The 23,344-nt window shown below is 37.8% G+C and overlaps 2 protein-coding genes across 2 annotated transcripts in view; both read right to left on the reverse strand.

Moving 5' to 3' along the window:
• The window catches only part of LOC134332718 (protocadherin alpha-C2-like), a 95,290-nt gene that overhangs the window by 32,280 nt on the left and 39,666 nt on the right, over window positions 1-23,344 (reverse strand). The gene's annotated exons all lie outside the window — the stretch shown is intronic.
• Window positions 4,886-7,264, reverse strand: LOC134332721 (protocadherin alpha-8-like). Its single transcript, XM_063014475.1, has one exon. The coding sequence runs from the start codon at window positions 7,262-7,264 to the stop codon at window positions 4,886-4,888; it is 2,379 nt and encodes a 792-aa protein (XP_062870545.1).

Here is a 23,344-nt window from a genome sequence, read left to right on the forward strand (position 1 = left end):
CCTGGCCAACAGGCCGGGAAATCTTGCTGTGAGGCAAAAGCCCCACCCACTGCAACACTGTGCCACACCACTAAAAAACCAAACAATTACATAAAGAGAAATCAATATAAACAACTTATAAAGAAATATGTCCATGTAAGTTCTTAGATAAAGCATTTAGTAGTTTATTATTATTATTATTATTATTATTATTATTTCTGCCTTGTGCTTAGCATTAAACTATTTTAAACTTTAAACGTTTTGTTTAAAACAAAACCTTGTAACATCAAGTCTCAAGTACACATTACAAAGCTAATAGAATTAATATTTTTAATAAATACCTATAGAAATTACAAAGTGAATGCTCTTCATAAAAATAAAGACAATTCTAAAAGTTTTTTGTGACCAGACTTGCACCTCTAAGTGTGAGTTTAAAAATGCAACAACAATCCAACTTCACATCACAAAGTTCAGTAAAGCATAAAACAATGCATTCTTGAATTATATGTCCCTTGAAAGCAGAATTTACAGCATCAAGTTCCAGGAACAGCTAAACCGCATAACCAGAATTCTGCTTAATGTCTAAATCTCTGATGCCATTTTATGTACCTACACTACTGGGCTAGACAAAAGTCAGCTGAAATCAAGTAAGTTACTGTCATCAAAACAAATCAGATTTTTTTTTAAAGAAACTAAAGTCAAGGTGTTAATTTCCCTGTAAATATACACATAAGATATAAAGAATCTGGGGAGGTTGATGTTGATTACAGAAACATTATAAAATTATATTCCAGAAACAGTATATTAAATCAAATTGTGCACATCAAGACAAAATGTATAGGCAAGAAAAAGCTTACCTTCATTGTGGTAGGGAGAGTTTGAGTTCTAGAAAAAGTATCACTTTCATTAATGCTGATCAGTTCTGCATCTACAGGTGGAAATGGAGATGGGAAAACTACTACATCACTCTTCAGTGTGTCTGAGCTAAAACACACGTCATACTGCTGAGTGGATTTAGAGTAAGACCAGCTCCCGTCAGGGTGTGTAGTGACCACTGGAACACCCGGACTGGCAAAAATGCTTTCTGTCCAGTAACACTTAGCTGCTATTAAACCGATGAGGCTCAGCAGAAATATCACCGATACGGAGACAATAGCGATGAGCAGATACAAATTCAAATCTGAAAAACTCTCTTCCTTCATTGGTACTTTTCTAAGAGGAGGCTGCACGTTGTCCATATTTTCCACAACCACAACTTCAATACTCATAGTTGTTGACAGAGAAGGTTCTCCATTATCCGAGACAGTAATTAGAAGTGGATGAGTTTTTAAATCATTGTCACTCATTCGCCTTCTAGTTCTCATTTCTCCAGTACTGGTTCCGATGTAGAAGAGATTATTTCCCTTTTGTTCAGTTACATGGTAAGACAACAGTGCATTATAACCACAATCAGAATCTACAGCTCTGATCTTGGCCACAAAATATCCCGCTTCTGCAGAATAAGGTATGTTTTCAGTGTTTACAGATCCTGTTTCAGAATAAGGTGGTAGAATTACGGGACTGTTATCATTTTTATCTTGAATAAAAACGTTTACAGTTAAATTGTTGCTTAGTGGTGGAAAGCCAGAGTCTGTGGCCTGAACTTGGAATTGAAGAATTTTTGTTGTCTCATAGTTAAAGGACTGCAGAGTTACTATTTCTCCATTTAATGAATTAATGTACAACATTCCTGATATTGGAATATCTAAATTATTGTTTTCCATGAGTGAGTATGAAAGTTCAGCATTTACTCCAAGGTCTGGATCATGTGCTACTACCTTAGCCACATGTCCACCTATTTGGTCATTTTCCCACAGATAAGCATTAATAGTAGATAAGAAAAACTGAGGTGCATTATCATTAACATCAGATATCTGGACATTAAATATGCTGTTGTTAGAAAGTGGTGGAGATCCTTCATCTGTAGCCATAATAGTAATATTGTACTCAGAAGTGCTTTCTCTGTCCAAAGGACCATCTACCACCAGTGAATAATGATTGCTATATGATGATTCCAGTTTAAAAGGAAATATGCCTTTAATAGAACAATGTACAATACTGTTTTTGCCTCCATCTTTATCAAATATTTTAACTACTGCAACAGCAGTTCCAATTTTGGTGTCCTCTCTTACACTATCTATTAATGGAGTTATTATAATCTCAGGAGCATTGTCATTTTCATCTAAAACTTCTATTAAAATTTTGCATTGAGCACTTTTAGGAGGACTGCCTTTGTCTCTTGCTTGAACTCTCAATTCAATGGAAGGAGTTTCTTCATAATCAATTTGTCCTTTAACTATAATGTCTCCTGTTTGTGGAACAACCGTAAATAAACCATATATTTTGGCATTTGTATGACCAAAAAATGAGTAAAAAATGTCACTGTTGGTACCTTCATCTAAATCAGTGGCAGTAAGAGAAATGACTTTAACCCCTGTTAATATGTTTTCTTTAATCTTAACCTTGTATAAAGATTTACTAAAAACAGGCTTGTTATCATTCACATCTAATACATTTATAGTAATATGCAAATCTCCTGACTTTGGAGGTTTACCTCCATCAAGAGCAGTCAGCACTAGATTAATAATAGATTGTTTTTCTCGGTCTAAAGCCTTCTGTAACACTAACTCAACAGATGCAGTCTGCTCGACATTCTGGACTTCTATGGAAAAATACTCGTTCATATTCAGTTTGTAGTCTTTAAGCGAATTATTGTCAACATCAGCATCCTCAGCCACCGGAAGATGAAACCTGTCACCCGGACTGGAATCCTCAGTAATATTCAGGATTAAAGAGCTTTCCAAAAAATGCGGAGAGTTGTCGTTTATATCCAATACATTTATTTCAATTCTATAAAAGCTGTGAGGCTTTTGCGCTAGAGCCTCTACGTTCAAAACGCATCTCGGATTTTGTTCACAAAATTCTTCACGGTCGATTCTTTCGTTCACAAACAACGCCCCTGTTTTCAGATTCACATCGAAATACTTCTTGTTTGACCCGGCCACGATCTGAAACATTCGCTTCTCGAGTTCATGAACGCTGAGCTTAAGGTCTTTGGCGATATTTCCAACAACTGTTCCCTTCTTTACCTCCTCTGAGACGGAATATACAATCTGACCAAGAGATGTTTTCAGTAAAAAGACAGTAATCAAAATCCAAACCTCAAAATATCCAGTAATATCCATGTCAACGGAAAAAATTATAAAGAATAAACATTAATAAGAAGCAAAATATTCTCTGCCTCTAACCGGATGCCTTTTCACGTTTTCACTAAAACCCTCCACTTCCATGTACAAAAGCATCTCCTATTACGACAACAGAGGATCCACCTAGATTATTTAAAGCAGGCATCCCTTAAACTCACGGTCTACAGCGACATCGCGTGATGATTTGCCGTAAGGACTACATGTTTTCTTTTTTCAATAATTAATAATAATAATAATAATAACTGCTGTTGTTTGATAGAAAGAAGAACGCTATAGATGAACTACCAATTAAATAGTAATAGTTTTCCCCCCAAAAAATACTAAATGGATAGGACAGTGTGGACGGTAGAAAACCACCAAACGCCATGACGTAGTGGAACAGGAATCAAAATGTGTTTTAACATTTTTAACTCTTGCTCGCTTTATTAAAGAAAAACGGCTGAATGCTTAAGTTGTTGGCTAGCTAAAGCGAATCGATGGAACGGTGGCTTCAGAAAAAGCCAGAAGTTTAGAGAAGACATTTATAAGTGAGTGTGTTTCTACACGGGGGTATGGTCCTGCGTAAAACCGATAAAAAAATAAATAAAATAAAGCCCTTGTAATTGTTGCATCTTAGCTTCTGCTTTGCGTTCTATAGTGTGGTTAATTAGAAGACAGTTGTATAAGACAGCATGCTGTCAAATCAATAGGTTGGAAAGAGGAGAAAGGGTCGCGAGACTTAACCTTTTATTAAGACAAAAGTTTGCGATCCACTGTTTTATTTTTCCTTTGTTCTACTTAGTATGAATCCATACATTGACTTATTTCTGTTGATGCACACCATCGCTACAACAACCTATTTATAGATGAAGACATTTTGAGCTACAGTCGTAAATATGGTGCATTAACACCATTTTATGAGACATTTTGTGCCATATTCTGCTAAAGTTTGTTTATTTAGGAAAACTACAGAACTGGGGTGCTTTTCCCAAAAAGTACTTCGTAACCTCTTACTTACGAACATTCCAGTGTTTCCCGGAACCCTTCGTAACTAACGTAGTACTTAAAATCGTTCGTAAACTACGAGTAGTCTAACCTATTCGTAACTCACTAAGTACTTCTTAACTTGAAATTTGCATGCACCAAAACGATAAAATCAGCCAATTTGCATTTAAAAAAACCTCACAAACGCACTGGTTCCATACACCGCACCATCACCTCTATAAAAAATATTAACTTTCATATATATATATATATATATATATATATATATATATACACACATACTATATATACATACAGTATATATATATATATATATATATATATTAAAAAAAATATATATATATATATATATATATATATACAGTATATATATATATATATATATATATATATATATAAATAAATATCAACAAAGAAATAGGAACGTACACAAACTGTGTGTATTATGATATAAAATGTGGTGGTAGTTAGTATATTGCTATTTTTTTTATCCCATCTGATGAAGTACATCAGTCTATCGGCTGACATTTCTTATCAATGTTTAGTGAACTAGAAAGAAAGTTTAGTTAACTGGGTAATTTAGTTAAAAGGACAGCAATGAAGTTTAACGCCAGCCAGCAGCATTATGCATTTCAAACCAAGTTTGCCTTGTTTATGTGTGATTTAAATTGGACAGATTAAATTAAAAACAGTCCTACCTTCTCAGTGCTCGGAAGAGTTTGTGTTCTGTTAAAAGTGTCTCCTCCATTAATGCTGATCAGTTCTGCGTCTGTAGGTGGAAACGGCGACGGGAAAACTACTACATCACTCTTCAGTGTGTCTGAGCTAAAACACACGTCATACTGCTGAGTGGATTTAGAGTAAGACCAGCTCCCGTCAGGGTGTGTAGTGACCACTGGAACACCGGATCTGCAGAAATTACTGTCTGCCCTGAAGCATTTAGCTACTATTAAACAGATGAGGCTCAGTAGAAATATCACTGATATTGAGACAATAGCGATGAGCAAATATAAATTCAAATTAGAAAAGCTTTCCGCCTTTACTGCTACTTTTCTTAGAGAAGGTTGCATGTTGTCCATGTTTTCCACAACCACAACCTCAATACTCATAGTCGTTGACAGAGAAGGTTCCCCATTATCCGAGACAGTAATTATCAGTGGGTGAGTTTTTAAATCATTGTCACTCATTCGCCTTTTGGTTCTTAACTCTCCGGTACTGGTTCCGATCCTGAAAAGATTAGTTCCTTTTGGTTCAGTTAAATGGTAGGATAGAAGGGCGTTATAACCAGAGTCAGAATCTACAGCCCTGATTTTGTTCACAAAATACCCCGCTTCAGCCGAATAAGGAATGTTCTCATTGATCACAGATTCGGGTTCAGAATAAGGTGGAAGAAAAACTGGCGTGTTGTCATTCTCATCCAGGACAAAAACGTTCACAGTCACGTTGCTACTCAGTGGAGGGTCACCAGAGTCAGTTGCTTGAACTTTCAAACGAATTAGTTTTGTTTCCTCAAAATCAAATAACTGTAGGCTAAACATTTCACCGGTGCGTGAGTTGATGTTTATCAGTTTTGTTAATCTTCCATTTTCTTCATCAATTAAATAATACAAAACATTAGCATTTTCACCGACGTCTAGATCGGTTGCTGTTATTGTTGCCAACAGCACTCCAACTGGACTATTCTCTTTCACACTTATCGTAACGATAGGTGAGGAAAATACAGGTGCGTTGTCATTTACATCAGAAACATGAACAGTTATGATGCTACTACTAGAGAGGGAGGGGCTCCCCTCATCATTAGCAATTACTGTGATATTATAGTGGGAGATCTGCTCTCTATCCAGCGGTTCATTTACAATTAGAGAGTAAGCGGTTTTATATGATGGCTGCAGTTTAAAATGATTTGGACCTATAATTTTACATTCTATTTTGCCATTTGCGCCACCATCTCTATCTGATACTGTAATTAATGCCACATCTGTGCCAGGTTTAATGTCCTCTCTTACAGTCTGCATAAGTCGAGAAATTGATATATCTGGTGCATTGTCATTCACATCCATAACTTCAATCAATACTTTGCACCTAGACCTTCTTGGAGAAGATCCCTTGTCTTGGGCTTGTATTTTTAACTCTACTGCATGATTTTTCTCATAATCTATGTTACCATTAACAATGATTTCTCCAGTAAGAGCATTTACAGAGAAAAGATCAAACGCTGATTTTCCAGAATCACTCACAATGGAGTAGGATACTTCACCGTTAACACCCTCGTCTGCATCTGATGCTAAAACTGTAAGGATTTTACTTCCTAAAGGTGAATTTTCTTGAACCTTGGCTTTGTACAGAGATTCACTGAAAACTGGATTGTTATCATTTATATCCAGTACATTTATAACAATCTGCATTGTACCGGACCTAGAAGGAGTCCCTCCGTCTACAGCAGTAAGTAAAAGCTTTATTAATGATTCTTTCTCTCTGTCCAAAGATTTCTGAAGAACCAGTTCAACCACATCATTTTGGACGTCCAACGAAAATAATATATTTTGGCTGAGTTTATATGTCTTTACTGAATTACTACCGATATCCACGTCGTGGGCCATGACTACTGGAAACCGATCCCCAGGAAGAACGTTTTCGCTAATATCCATATGGAAAATTTGATCTGGAAACACCGGAGAGTTGTCATTAATGTCAAGTATATGGATTTCTACACTGTAGAACTTTTGAGGGTTACTGACCATCGCTTCAAAATAAATTACGCATTTCTGATTACTTTCACAACGCTCCTCTCTGTCTATTTTATTATTAAGAAATAAAATCCCGGTTTTCAGATTTACCTCGAAATATTTAACTTTAGATTCCGTCAAAAGCTGAAATCCGCGCGTCTCCAGTTCCTGCACACTGAGATTTAGATCCTTCACGATATTTCCAACAAAGGTTCCCTTCTTGGCCTCTTCTAAAACAGTATACGATATCTGACTGGAGCACAAATCCAGTAAACAAAGCAGCACAAGAGCCTTTCTCCAAACATAACCAGCACTGTCCTTCAAAGCCATCTGTTTGCTGAACATTCAAAAATACGTTACCACGACTTGTTTTGATATGATGATATAACATATATGAGGAAATAAATGCAAGAGATATAATCCTGTGATTACTCGAGGATCTGACGATTTGCGCCTTCTGTTACGCACAGGGTGTAGTTCTGATGTATTAATTTCACCTCGCGGTCTACACCGCCATCTTGTGTTGAGATTAAGTTTTACATCGACAAAAAAGTGTTTTTATGCTGGCATTTAACATTTTAATTTTTTCCCCTAAATGCACTAGGTACTTCTTGGTTTTTCTGTGGTTTTCGGGAAACAATGTACTGTATATACAGTGTATCACAAAAGTGAGTACACCCCTCACATTTCTGCAGATATTTAAGTATATCTTTTCATGGGACAACACTGACAAAATGACACTTTGACACAATGAAAAGTAGTCTGTGTGCAGCTTATATAACAGTGTAAATTTATTCTTCCCTCAAAATAACTCAATATACAGTCATTAATGTCTAAACCACCGGCAACAAAAGTGAGTACACCCCTTAGTGAAAGTTCCTGAAGTGTCAATATTTTGTGTGGCCATCATTATTTCCCAGAACTGCCTTAACTCTCCTGGGCATGGAGTTTACCAGAGCTTCACAGGTTGCCACTGGAATGCTTTTCCACTCCTCCATGACGACATCACGGAGCTGGCGGATATTCGAGACTTTGCGCTCCTCCACCTTCCGCTTGAGGATGCCCCAAAGATGTTCTATTGGGTTTAGGTCTGGAGACATGCTTGGCCAGTCCATCACCTTTACCCTCAGCCTCTTCAATAAAGCAGTGGTCGTCTTAGAGGTGTGTTTGGGGTCATTATCATGCTGGAACACTGCCCTGCGACCCAGTTTCCAGAGGGAGAGGATCATGCTCTGCTTCAGTATTTCACAGTACATATTGGAGTTCATGTGTCCCTCAATGAAATGTAACTCCCCAACACCTGCTGCACTCATGCAGCCCCAGACCATGGCATTCCCACCACCATGCTTGACTGTAGGCATGACACACTTATCTTTGTACTCCTCACCTGATTGCCGCCACACATGCTTGAGACCATCTGAACCAAACAAATTAATCTTGGTCTCATCAGACCATAGGACATGGTTCCAGTAATCCATGTCCTTTGTTGACATGTCTTCAGCAAACTGTTTGCGGGCTTTCTTGTGTAGAGACTTCAGAAGAGGCTTCCTTCTGGGGTGACAGCCATGCAGACCAATTTGATGTAGTGTGCGGCGTATGGTCTGAGCACTGACAGGCTGACCCCCCACCTTTTCAATCTCTGCAGCAATGCTGACAGCACTCCTGCGCCTATCTTTCAAAGACAGCAGTTGGATGTGACGCTGAGCACGTGCACTCAGCTTCTTTGGACGACCAACGCGAGGTCTGTTCTGAGTGGACCCTGCTCTTTTAAAACACTGGATGATCTTGGCCACTGTGCTGCAGCCTAGTTTCAGGGTGTTGGCAATCTTCTTGTAGCCTTGGCCATCTTCATGTAGCGCAACAATTCGTCTTTTAGGATTCTCAGAGAGTTCTTTGCCATGAGGTGCCATGTTGGAACTTTCAGTGACCAGTATGAGAGAGTGTGAGAGCTGTACTACTAAATTGAACACACCTGCTCCCTATGCACACCTGAGACCTAGTAACACTAACGAGTCACATGACATTTTGGAGGGAAAATGACAAGCAGTGCTCAATTTGGACATTTAGGGGTGTAGTCTCTTAGGGGTGTACTCACTTTTGTTGCCGGTGGTTTAGACATTAATGGCTGTATATTGAGTTATTTTGAGGGAAGAATAAATTTACACTGTTATATAAGCTGCACACAGACTACTTTTCATTGTGTCAAAGTGTCATTTTGTCAGTGTTGTCCCATGAAAAGATATACTTAAATATCTGCAGAAATGTGAGGGGTGTACTCACTTTTGTGATACACTGTATATATAAAACACTTTTTTGTCGATGTAAAACTTCATCTCAACACAAGATGGCGGTGTAGACCGCGAGGTGAAATTAATACATCAGAACTACACCCTGTGTACTAGTCAAGTAGCTTAAGCGCTAGGCTACACCTGCCCCAGGTAAGAGAGGGCTAAGACAGGTGTAAGTCAGTTATCTGCAACAGGCCTTACTGTGGAAAAAGAGGCAACACTGAGAATACTAGGAATACTGAGATATATTAGCGCTTAAGCTACTTGACTAGTAATCAGAAGGTTGCTGGTTTAAGCACCACTGAAAGGTTGCTAATGTTGGGTCCTTAAGCAAGGGCCTTTCTCTGCACAGCCCAGTCAAATGGCTCCCCAGGATTGTCCCCCGTTTGTGCTGTAGACTTGCCATGCTTCTGATCTGATGAATGAAATGTTAATTGTGCGCCAATTTATAGGCTTGATATGCAGTAGATAGCAATTGCAAATGTCATGTTTTTATAACAGTAATTTAAAGATCTATTCGTTATTAGTTTTTCTATCAGTTTGTTGTTAATTAATGATTTGCTTTTTGTGGTATAATAATGAGAAATTGTATGATAATCGGTGATTCAGTTTTCGACTGGTGGTGCCTTCAAAGCGGCGGAGTCAACAAAGAACTACGTAAACCTCGTTTGTAGTTTCGGAGACATAAGAGGGATTTTGGGAAACAAAATTGGCGTTCTTAAATTACGTCGTTCTTAAAGTTGTTCGGAAATTGCTAAAATCAACCATTGTCGGGAAACGCACCACAGATTAAGACAATAACTAAATAAAACGTTGAGTTTATGTATTTTCATTTGTGTGAAGACAAATATTAAGTGATAAAATACATTTGGTGTGTTAAAAGTTGAAAAAAGAGTGCATGAACAATTAACCTACAGTTGTGTGTTTGCGTTAAACGGCGTGTCACATGGCCTATACATATTACATTTTTACAATCCCTAACACTACTAACACAAAGACACAAAAAGTACCGAACTAAATCAATACACCAACGCTATACAGCAAATACCGGACAAATGCATGAATAGATTAGACCATATTTAATATTTAAATGTAATTGCAATTAGACAGGATGAATTTGTCCTACCTTCTCGTTGCTTGGAAGAGTTTGCGTTCTATTAAAAGTGTCTCCTCCATTAATGCTGATCAGTTCTGCGTCTACAGATGGAAACTGCGACGGGAAAACTACTACGTCACTCTTCAGTGTGTCTGAGCTAAAACACACGTCATACTGCTGAGTGGATTTAGAGTAAGACCAGCTCCCGTCAGGGTGTGTAGTGACCACTGGAACACCAGACCTGCCGAAACCGCTGTCTGTCGTGTAGCATTTAGCTACTATTAAACCGATGATGCTCAGTAGAAATATCACTGATACTGAGACAATAGCGATGAGCAGATACAGATTCAGATCAGAAAAACTCTCCTCCTTCATTGATATTTTTCTTAGAGGAGGCTGCATGTTATCCATATTTTCCAGGACCACAATGTCAATACTTGTAGTTGTTGACAGAGAAGGCTCTCCATTATCCGAGACTGTAATTATAAGTGGATGAGTTTTTAAATCATTGTCGCTCATTCGTCTTTTGGTTCTTATTTCTCCAGTACTGCTTCCAATGCGAAAAAGATTTGTACCTTTTGGTTCAGTCAAATGATAGGACAGAAGAGCGTTATAACCAGAATCAGAATCTACAGCTCTGATTTTGGCCACAAAATAGCCCGCATCAGCAGAATAAGGAATGTTCTCAGTGTTAGAGCCGGGTTCAGAAAAAGGTGGAAGAAAAACAGGACTGTTATCGTTCTCATCCAGAACAAAAATGTTCACAGTCACATTGCTACTAAGTGGAGGGGCACCAGAGTCAGTTGCCTGAACTGTAAACTGAATTCGTTTTGTTTCCTCATAGTCGAAGGACTGCAAGCTGTACATTTCACCGGTATGTGAGTTAATGTTTATTAAGTTTGTCACTCTGATTTTTCCATCAATTAATCTATACAAAACATGAGCATTTTCACCGATGTCTACATCTGTTGCTGTTAGTGATGCCAACAGCCCTCCGACTGGTTGATTTTCCTTTACGTTAATATTTATAACAGATGTTGAAAATAAGGGCGGATTGTCATTTACATCAGAAACATACATTGTTATAACACTACTGCTGGAGAGGGACGGAATGCCCTCATCAACAGCTATGACGGTGATGTTATATTGGGAGGTCTGCTCTCTGTCCAGTAGTTCGTTTACAATTAGAGAGTAAGATGTTTTATACGAAGGCTTTAGTTTAAATGGACTCGGATCTAAAATTTTACATTCGACTCTGCCATTCGCGCCACCATCTTTATCCGACACAGTGATTAATGCCACATCAGTGCCAGATTTGATGTCTTCGCTTACAGAGCTCATTAGCAGAGTAACTGAAATTTCTGGTGCATTGTCATTTACATCCTCAATTTCAATTAAAACTTTACACCTGGACTTTCTTGGAGGAAATCCCTTGTCCTGTGCTTGTATTTTCAACTCCACTGCAGGGTTTTGCTCGAAATCAATATTACCACTGACAGTGATTTCACCAGAAACACCATCTATGGAGAACAGACCAAACGCTGATTTCGCATCACTTAAAATGGAGTAGGATACTTCACCGTTAACACCCTCGTCTGCATCTGATGCGGAAACCGTAAGAATTGTAGTTCCAACGGGTGCATTCTCCCGAACCTTGGCTTTGTACATAGGTTTAGGAAATACTGGACTGTTGTCGTTAATATCCAATATATGTACAATAATCTGCATTGTACCGGACTTGGGAGGAGTCCCACCGTCCATAGCTGTAAGCACAAGCTTTATTAATGATTCTTTTTCTCGGTCCAGTGATTTTTGAAGCACAAGTTCAACCGAATCACTATGGACTTCTAATGAAAAATAGTCATTCTGATTAAGTTTATATGTTTTTACTGAATTACTACCGATATCAGTATCATGTGCCATGGTTACGGGAAACCGGTCCCCAGGTAGCATATTTTCTATTATATCCAAATCAAACGTTTTATGTGGAAACAGCGGAGAGTTATCATTAACATCGAGTATAGTCATTTCAACACGGTAGAGTTTGTGAGGACTGTTTGTCATCGCTTCAAAATTAATAACACATTTCTGTTTGCTTTCACAAAGCTCATCTCTATCTATTCTGTCGTTAACAAACAAAATCCCGGTTTTTAAATTGACCTCAAAATATTTCACGTTAGATCCTGACACAAGCTGAAACCTGCGCGACTCCAACTCCTGCACACTGAGATTTAGATCCTTCGCTATATTTCCAACAACAGTTCCCTTCTTGGCCTCCTCTGAAACAGAATACGAAATCTGACTCGTGCACAAGTCCAATAAACAAAGCAGAAAAAAAGCCTTCATCCAGCCAGAGCCAGAACTGTCCTTCAAAGCCATCGCCTCTGTTTACTAAATAGTCAAAGGTAATTTATCATTATCTTGTTTTCATATGTCCATGTATACAAGAAAATTAAAAAAGAATACAGGCCACCGAAATCGAGAGACAGAATCGTCTGTCGCTGTGTGGTTCTCTTACATGCACTGGGAGTATCACTGCTGCTGCGATTATTACAACTCACGGTCTACATCGCCATCTTGTGTCTAAATACAGTTTTACAGTAGACATAAAACATTTCATGCAAACTTTAAAATAAAACTGCTTTATTAATTTGTCGAATTCGTATTTATTCAATATTGTATTCATCTAGTTTCCAATCTGTTTCATTGCTTGTGGTTTACATTTTGTCTGACTGTATATACATGCGTATTCGAAGAAACATGACTAAAAAAATGTCCAAACGTCTGCTGTTAAAATCAGTATGCAAAATGTTCCTTTGTATTAAAAAAAAATCATAAAAAAGGGAACAATACTAAATCAACAGTAAATAAAACTTTCAAGACTATAAATGCCACGTGTTAGCATAACATTTCATAAATTAAAACACAGCATTTCATTTTACGCTTGGGACACTACGCAGACGCTCCTTTCCAGATTAACGTACAGAAGTGCTTTCTTAGTAAACATTACGTTCTCTTTTTTAAAGGAGAGTTTAGTGTGAGAAAAGTTACTTTCCATGTACGTTCTTGGTAAAGATGTGGATAGTTAGTCGTTTACAACATCAATACTCAGCTGTTTGAACAGACATGCTCTTTACACGTTCATTACACCACCTGGGGGATAATGCGTAGAAGAGTGTCAAGATAGATGTCTGTTTATCTTGGGTTCTAATAAGTGTATCAAAATAAGAAAAACTCAAGAGTTTGAGAGTAACTCAAATGGTAAAAGATATAGAAGGGCTATGATAAATACTATGTTAGTGCTGGTCCGCTTTTTGGCTTTGTAAGCAAAGTTTTTCTATTTAGTGTAAACAGCTTCTAGAAGTTAGTAAAGAGAGCCTTGAAGTGAGTTAATGTTGTGTCTAAATGGATTGAAAGTCATGATCTGAATCGATTGTATATATCAGTTGTTTAAAAGTTTATTTCACGCATAAACTTTAAAAAAAGTACCTTAATGTGTATAAAAGTTTTAAAAAAACATCCTGTTTTGTCTGTTTTTAAATTAAAGTAATCAGGGTTACAACTGGATGAAATCCATTGGCAACCATTAATACTATCATCACAAGCCTTCAGTGTCAAAAATGTGTCAACATTAGGTGACATGCATGGTCACCACCTCAAAAAATAATTTATTAAGCGAGTAGATCCTCATCACAACTTTATATCAGTAAAAAGTTTAGCCTGTAAAACATATACATTTCATTGAACTACAGTCTTAAAATTAAAACAACACAACAATTTCCGCAAATTATTCCAAGTGCCATGATAAAATCAAAAGTAATTTTAGGTATAGAAATACAGCCAATTTCCAGTGCAAACATCCGCTGAAAAGTTTTAATGAATTTAAAAAAATATTGCATTGAAAGGCGCCCTACCTTCTCAGTGCTCGGAAGAGTTTGTGTTCTGTTAAAAGTGTCTCCTCCATTAACGCTGATCAGTTCTGCGTCTACAGGTGGAAACGGTGACGGGAAAACTACTACATCACTCTTCAGTGTGTCTGAGCTAAAGCACACATCGTACTGTTGAGTGGATTTAGAGTAAGACCAGCTCCCGTCAGGGTGTGTAGTGACCACTGGAACACCGGATCTGCCGAAACCACCGTCCGTCCTGTAGCATTTAGCTACTATTAAACAGATGATGCTCAGTAGAAATATTACTGATATTGAGACAATAGCGATGAGCAGATACAGATTCAGATCAGAAAAACTCTCCTCCTTCATTGGTACTTTTCTTAGAGAAGGTTGCATGTTGTCCATATTTTCCATGACCACAACGTCAATACTCGTAGTTGTTGAAAGAGAAGGTTCTCCATTATCCGAGACTGTAATTATAAGTGGGTGAGTTTTTAAATCATTGTCGCTCATTCGCCTTTTAGTTCTTATTTCTCCGGTACTGCTTCCAATGCGAAAAAGATTTGTACCTTTTGGTTCAGTTAAATGGTAAGATAAGAGAGCGTTATAACCAGAATCAGAATCTACAGCTCTGATTTTGGCCACAAAATATCCCGCTTCAGCAGAATAAGGAATGTTCTCAGTGTTTACAGAGCCGGATTGAGAATAAGGTGGAAGAAAAACAGGACTGTTATCGTTCTCATCCAGAACAAAAACGTTCACAGTTACGTTGCTACTCAGTGGAGGTGCACCAGAGTCAGTGGCTTGAACTGTAAACTGAATTCGTTTTGTTTCCTCATAATTAAAAGACTGCAGGCTGTACAGTTCACCTGTGTCTGAGTTAATGTTTATTAAATTTGTCACTCTGTCGCTTTTTCCATCAATTAAAGAATACAAGACATGAGCGTTTTCACCGATGTCTACTTCTGTTGCTGTTAGTGATGCCAACAGCCCTCCGACTGGTTGATTTTCCTTTACGTTAATATTCATAACAGGTGTTGAAAATAAGGGCGGATTGTCATTTACATCAGAAACATAAATTGTTATAACACTACTGCTGGAGAGGGACGGAATGCCCTCATCAACAGCTATGACGGTGATGTTATATTGGGAGGTCTGCTCTCTGTCCAGTAGTTCGTTTACAATTAGAGAGTAAGATGTTTTATACGATGGCTTTAGTTTAAAAGGACTCGGTTCTAAAATTTTACATTCGACTCTGCCATTCGCGCCACCATCTTTATCCGACACAGTGATTAATGCCACATCAGTGCCAGATTTGATGTCTTCGCTTACAGAGCTCATGAGCAGAGTAACTGATATTTCTGGTGCATTGTCATTTACATCCTCAATTTCAATTAAAACTTTACACCTGGACTTTCTTGGAGAGTACCCCTTGTCCTGGGCTTGTATTTTCAACTCCACTGCAGGGTTTTGTTCAAAATCAATATTACCACTGACAGTGATTTCACCAGAAACACTATTTATGGAGAACAGACCAAACGCTGATTTTGCATCACTTAAAATGGAGTAGGATACTTCACCGTTAACACCCTCGTCTGCATCTGATGCGAAAACCGTAAGAATTTTATTTCCAAAAGGTGTATTCTCCCGAACCTTGGCTTTGTACAGAGGGTTATCAAATATCGGGCTGTTGTCATTTGTATCCAGTACATTTACAATAATCTGCATTGTACCAGACCTGGGAGGAGTCCCACCGTCCATAGCTGTAAGCACAAGCTTTATTAATGATTCTTTTTCTCGGTCCAGTGATTTTTGAAGCACAAGTTCAACCGAATCACTATGGACTTCTAATGAAAAATAGTCATTCTGATTAAGTTTATATGTTTTCACTGAATTACTACCGATATCAATATCATGGGCCATGGTTACGGGAAACCGGTCCCCAGGTAGCATATTTTCTATTATATCCAAATCAAACGTTTTATGTGGAAACAGCGGAGAGTTATCATTAATATCGAGTATAGTAATTTCAACACGGTAAAGTTTGTGAGGACTGTTTGTCATCGCTTCAAAATTAATAACACATTTCTGTTTGCTTTCACAAAGCTCATCTCTATCTATTTTGTCGTTAACAAACAATATCCCTGTTTTTAAATTGACCTCAAAATATTTCACGTTAGATCCTGACACAAGCTGAAACCTGCGCGACTCCAACTCCTGCACACTGAGATTTAGATCCTTCGCTATATTTCCAACAACAGTTCCCTTCTTGGCCTCCTCTGAAACAGAATACGAAATCTGACTCGTGCACAAGTCCAATAAACAAAGCAGAAAAAAAGCCTTCATCCAGCCAGAGCCAGAACTGTCCTTCAAAGCCATCGCCTCTGTTTACTAAATAGTCAAAGGTAATTTATCATTACCTAGTTTTCATATGTCCATGTATACAAGAAAATTAAAAAAGAATACAGGCCACCGAAATCGAGAGACAGAATCGTCTGTCGCTGTGTGGTTCTCTTATATGCACTGGGAGTATCACTGCTGCTGCGATTATTACAACTCACGGTCTACATCGCCATCTTGTGTCTAAATACAGTTTTACAGTAGACATAAAACATTTCATGCAAACTTTAAAATAAAACTGCTTTATTAATTTATCGAATTCGTATTTATTCAATATTGTATTCATCTAGTTTCCAATCTGTTTCATTGCTTGTGGTTTACATTTTGTCTGACTGTATATACATGCGTATTCGAAGAAACATGACTAAAAAAATTTCCAAACGTCTGCTGTTAAAATCAGTATGCAAAATGTTCCTTTGTATTAAACAAAATCATAAAAAAGGGAACAATACTAAATCAACAGTAAATAAAACTTTCAAGACTATTAATGCCACATGTGTTAGCATAAAATTTCATAAATTAAAACACAGCATTTCATTTTACGCTTGGGACACTAAGCAGACGCTCCTTTCCAGAGCAACGTACAGAAGTGCTTTCTTAGTAAACATTTTCTTACTTCATATGAGTGGACAACGGTCTAGAAACACAAATCTGCTGAAGCGAGTAAAATGAAAATACAGGTCAAAGAACATTACGTTCTCTTTTTTAAAGGAGAGTTTAGTGTGAGCAAAGTTACTTTTCATGTACGTTCTTGGTAAAGATGTGGATAGTTAGTCGTTTATAACATCAATATTCAGCTGTTTGAACAGACATGCTCTTTACACGTTCATTATACCACCTGGGAGATAATGCGTAGAAGAGATGCGTCAAGATAGATTCTGTTTATCTTGGGTTCTAATAATTGTATCAAAATAAGAAAAACTCAAGAGTTTGAGAGTAGCTCAAATGGTAAAAGATATAGAAGGGGTTTGATAAATACTATGTTAGTGCTGGTCCACTTTTTGGCTTTGTAGGCAAGGTTTTTCATTTAGTGTAAACAGAAGTTAGTAAAGAGAGCCTTGTAGTGAGTTAATGTTGTGTCTAAATAGAATGAAAGCCATGATCTGAATCAATTAAAAGTTTATTCCACGCATAAACTTGGAAAAAGTACCTTAATATTGTATAAAAGTTTTTAAGAAAAAAATCCTGTTTTGTCTGTTTTTAAATTGAAATAATCACGGTTAGAACTGGATGAAATCCTGCAAAACATTTTCACCATTAATACTATAATCACAAGCCTTTGACATGGGGACCTCACTTAAGTAATTTATTAAGCGAGTAGATCATCATCACAACTTTACATCAGTAAAGATTTAAGCCTGTAAAGCATATATTCGTTTGATTGAACTACATAGACAGTCTGCCTTAAAATTAAAACAACACAACAATTTTGGCAAATTATTCAACGTGCCATCATAAAATCAAAAGTATGTATACAGATATATATATATATATTGCATTAAAAGGCGCCCTACCTTCTCAGTGCTCGGAAGAGTTTGTGTTCTGTTAAAAGTGTCTCCTCCATTAATGCTGATCAGTTCGGCGTCTACAGGTGGAAACGGTGACGGGAAAACTACAACATCACTCTTTAGTGTGTCTGAGCTAAAACACACATCATACTGTTGAGTGGATTTAGAGTAAGACCAGCTCCCGTCAGGGTGTGTAGTGACCACTGGAACACCCGACCTGCCGAAACCGCCATCTGTCCTGTAGCATCTAGCTACTATTAAACCCATGAGGCTCAGTAGAAATATCACTGATACTGAGACAATAGCGATGAGCAGATACAGATTCAGATCAGAAAAACTCTCCTCCTTCATTGGTACTTTTCTCAGAGAAGGCTGTATGTTGTCCATATTTTCCATGACCACAACTTCAATACCCATAGTTGTTGACAAAGACGGCTCTCCATTATCTGAGACAGTAATTAGAAGTGGATGAGTTTTTAAATCATTGTCGCTCATTCGTCTCTTAGTTCTAATTTCTCCAGTACTGATCCCAATGCGAAAAAGATTAGTAGCTTTTGGTTCAGTTAAATGGTAAGATAAGAGAGCGTTATAACCAGAATCAGAATCTACGGCTCTGATTTTGGCCACAAAATATCCCGCTTCAGCAGAATAAGGAATGTTCTCGGTGTTTACAGAGCCGGATTGAGAATAAGGTGGAAGAAAAACGGGACTGTTATCGTTCTCATCCAGAACAAAAACGTTCACAGTTACGTTACTACTCAGTGGAGGTGCACCAGAGTCAGTGGCTTGAACTGTAAACTGAATTCGTTTTGTTTCCTCATAATTAAAAGACTGCAGGCTGTACAGTTCACCTGTGTCTGAGTTCATGTTTATTAGATTTGTCACTCTGTCGCTTTTTCCATCAGTTAAAGAATACAAAACATGAGCGTTTTTACCGATATCAACATCTGATGCTGTTAGTGATGCCAACAGCCCTCCAACTGGATTGTTTTCTTTTACGTTAATATTTATAACAGGGGTTGAAAACAAAGGCGGATTGTCATTAACATCAGAAACATGAACTTTTATAACGTTACTGCTGGACAGAGAAGGGCTACCCTCATCGTTAGCTATAACGGTAATATTGTATTGTGAGATTTGCTCTCTGTCCAGTGGTTCGTTTACAACTATCGAGTAAGAGTTTTTAAATGACGAGTGTAGTTTAAATGGACTCGGTCCTACAATTTTACAAACTACTTTTCCATTTGCTCCACCATCCTTATCTAATACAGTAATCAGTGCCACATCTATACCAGGTTTGGTATCCTCGCTTACTGAATCCATGAGCAGAGTAACTGATATTTCTGGTGCATTGTCATTCACATCCACAACTTCAATCAGTACTTTCGAACTAGATTTTCTTGGGGGATGTCCTTTATCCTGAGCTTGTACTCTTAGCTCTACTGCAGGGTTTTGTTCGTAATCAATGTTACTTTTGACAGTGATTTCACCAGAATCAGGATCTATGAAAAAAAGCTCGAGTGCCGATTTCCCATCATTTACAAAGGAATAAGAAATTTCTCCGTTATTGCCCTCATCTGCATCTGCTGCAGAAACTGTAACGACTTTACTTCCTATCGGTGCATTTTCGTGAACTTTGGCTTTGTACAGTGGCTTAGGAAACAATGGGCTGTTGTCATTTATGTCCTGCACGTTGACAATTATATGCATTGTGCCGGATCTGGGTGGAGTCCCGCCGTCTACAGCGGTAAGCACAAGCTTTATTATCGATTCTTTTTCTCGATCCAGAGATTTCTGAAGCACTAGCTCAACAGACTCGATATCCTGTCCAGAACTTAGTACGTCAATTGAAAAATAATCATTCGGACTAAGTTTATAGTTTTTTACCGAATTAATACCGATGTCCATATCGCTGGCTGTTGTTATAGGAAACCGATCTCCTGGAAGCACATATTCTGTAATATCCAGGTCTAATGTTTGATGAGTAAACAGGGGAGAGTGATCATTAATATCTAGTATATTTAATTGAACGCGGTAGAGTTTGTGAGGATTGTAAACCATAGCTTCAATATTTATTACGCATTTCTGTTTACCTTCACATAGCTGCTCACGGTCTATTCTGTCATTAACAAATAAAATCCCTGATTTCATGTTTACCTCAAAATACTTAGTGTTAGATCCAGCCACAAGCTGAAATCCGCGCGACTCTAGTTCCTGCACACTGAGATTCAGGTCCTTTGCTATATTTCCAACAACGGTCCCTTTTTTGACCTCTTCTGAAACGGAATACGAAATCTGGCCAGAGCACAAATCCAGAAAACAAAGCAGCACCAGTGCATTTATCCAGCCAGAACCAGCGATGTCCTTTAAAGCCATCTTTTCTTTATGCTGTGTATTGAAAAATTAGTTACTATATGTCCACATATACGAGGAAAAATACAGGAGAACGAAATCGCGTAACTGCTGGAAGAGCCGACGCTTTTATGCTTTCTGTTATGCGTGGTCAATGGAGCAGTGTAGCCGGTGCATTAAATTCAACTCGCGGTCTATAGCGCCATCTTGTGTCAAAAAACGGTTTAACAATAAAATCTCAAACTTTTTTACGGAGTTAATTGCTTTCTTAATATATGGTTTGCTGCAAATTAAATTGTTTACGTTTAAAAGTAAAGGCAACCAGGTAATCTATAATTGATCTACAGTATATGCCAGCTTTTACATATTTTAACATATTGTATAATAATAACTGTCTTAAATGTAAGGTTTGTGTTATATAACATCAGAGAATGGTAAAGTAGATGTATGAATCCAGAGCTCTGTACATTCTTCTAGATTTGTGGATTCTTCCAGTTTACAGCAATGCCTGATAGTCAGACTGCCTAAACCACCTTTAGATCTAAACAAAACAGATCTAAACCCTGAAATGAATAAATTGCTATTTGACTTTATATGTACAGTAGAACCTAAGTAATTGCTATGTATTCCTACCTACATTGTATTTTTAACAAGGTATTAGCAAATTTGTGTTGTAAGACTGTTGTCTATTTGCACTGAGTAAAAAAAAATATTATTGTGGAAAAAAGCAAAGCACTTCTTCGAGCTGGATAAAGCGTCTTCTAAATGCTGTAAATGTGAAAATGTAAAGCGGATATCCTTGTGCAAAAGGGTAGTGAGTTTAATAAAATTTCACTGGTGACTTGTAAGGAAAACAGGAATGTCATAAAACTGAATTTAGGGTGAAAGAATGATCTTTAGGCTAAATGATAAGATGATGAAGATGTAGTATAGCCTACTGGTTAAGATACGATTGGTGAAGTTAGGCTTTTGAGCAGTGCTGTTATCCACTGATGCATTTAGGTGGGGACACTTCCATGCTTGAGAGCAACAACCCTAACCGCCTTTTTTATTTTATTTTTTACTGCCCCCCATTTGCACTCCTTCTAAATAAACAAATGTTTATGAAATACCTGCACTAGCGCTAAACATCAAAAACAGCAACCAGAAAACTGCAGATTAAAACAAGAACAATTTCTTTACTGATGTTAGATGTATTAATATCGTCCTACCTTCTCAGTGCTTGGGAGAGTTTGCCTTTTGTTAAAAGTGTCTCCACCATGAATGCTGATCAGTTCTGCGTCTACAGGTGGAAACGTTGATGGAAAAACTACTACATCACTCTTCAGTGTGTCTGAGCTAAAACACACATCATACTGCTGAGTGGATTTAGAATAAGACCAGCTCCCGTCAGGGTGTGTAGTGACCACTGGAACACCAGACCTGCCGAAACCGCTGTCTGTCCTGTAGCATTTACCTACTGTTAAACCAATGAGGCTCAGTAGAAATATCGCTGATACCGTTACAATAGCGATGAGCAGATACAGATTCAGATAAGAAAAACTCTCTTCCTTTGTTGTTGTTTTCCTTAGAGGAAGCTGCACGTTGTCCATATTTTCCACAACCACAACTTCAATAGTCATTGTTGTTGATAATGACGGTTCGCCATGATCAGAGACCGTAATTATGAGTTGGTGAGTTTTTAAATCATTGTCGCTCATTCGTCTCTTGGTTCTTATTTCTCCAGTACTGCTTCCAATTCGAAAAAGATTGGTTCCTTTTGGTTCAGTTATATGGTAGGACAGGAGGGCGTTATAGCCTGAATCCGAATCTACTGCTCTGATTTTGGCCACAAAATATCCCGCTTCCGCAGAATAGGGAATGTTCTCAGTGTTGACAAATCCAGGTTCAGAATAAGGAGGTAGAAACATTGGAGTGTTGTCATTCTCATCCAGGACAAAAATGTTCACAGTTACGTTTCTACTCAGTGGAGGTGCACCAGAGTCTGTTGCTTGAACTGTAAACTGAATTTGTTTTGTTTCTTCATAGTCGAAGGACTGCAGGCTGTACAATTCACCGGTATATGAGTTAATGTTTATTTGATTTGACACTCTGTTTCTTTCATCATTAATTAAAGAATACAAAACTTGCGCATTTTCACCTATATCTACATCTGTTGCTGTTAGTGATGCCAACAGTTCTCCAATTGGTTCATTTTCTTTCAAGCTAACATTTATTACAGGTGCTGAAAACAAAGGCGGATTGTCATTTACATCAGAAACATGAACTGTTATTATACTACTGCTAGAGAGGGAAGGGCTCCCCTCATCATTAGCTATAACTGTGATATTATATTGGGAGATCTGCTCTCTGTCCAGCAATTCGTTTACAACTAGAGAATAATAGTTTTTATATGACGACTGTAATTTAAATGGACCAGGTCCTTTAATTTTACAAACTACCTTTCCATTTGTGCCACCATCCTTGTCTAATACAGTAACTAATGCCACGTCTGTACCAGGTTTGATGTCCTCGCTTACTGAATCCATTAGCATAGTAATTGATATCTCTGGAGCATTGTCATTGACATCTACAACTTCAATCAACACTTTAGAACTAGACCTTCTTGGGGGATGTCCTTTGTCCTGAGCTTGCACTCTTAGCTCTACGGCTGGATTTTCCTCAAAATCGATATTGCCTTCGACAGTGATTTCTCCAGAAACTGGATTAATAGAGAATAGTTCTGAAGCTGAGTTTCCATCATCATTAAAAATCAAATATACCAATTCACTGTTTACATGTTCGTCTGCATCTGTTGCAGTAACGGTAAAGAGTTTAGTTCCCACAGGTGAATTCTCTTGAATTTTGACTTTGTACAAAGGTTTGGTAAATACAGG

This window comes from Trichomycterus rosablanca, chromosome 18 (assembly GCF_030014385.1).
Source record: "Trichomycterus rosablanca isolate fTriRos1 chromosome 18, fTriRos1.hap1, whole genome shotgun sequence".
Classification (NCBI taxonomy): domain Eukaryota; kingdom Metazoa; phylum Chordata; class Actinopteri; order Siluriformes; family Trichomycteridae; genus Trichomycterus; species Trichomycterus rosablanca.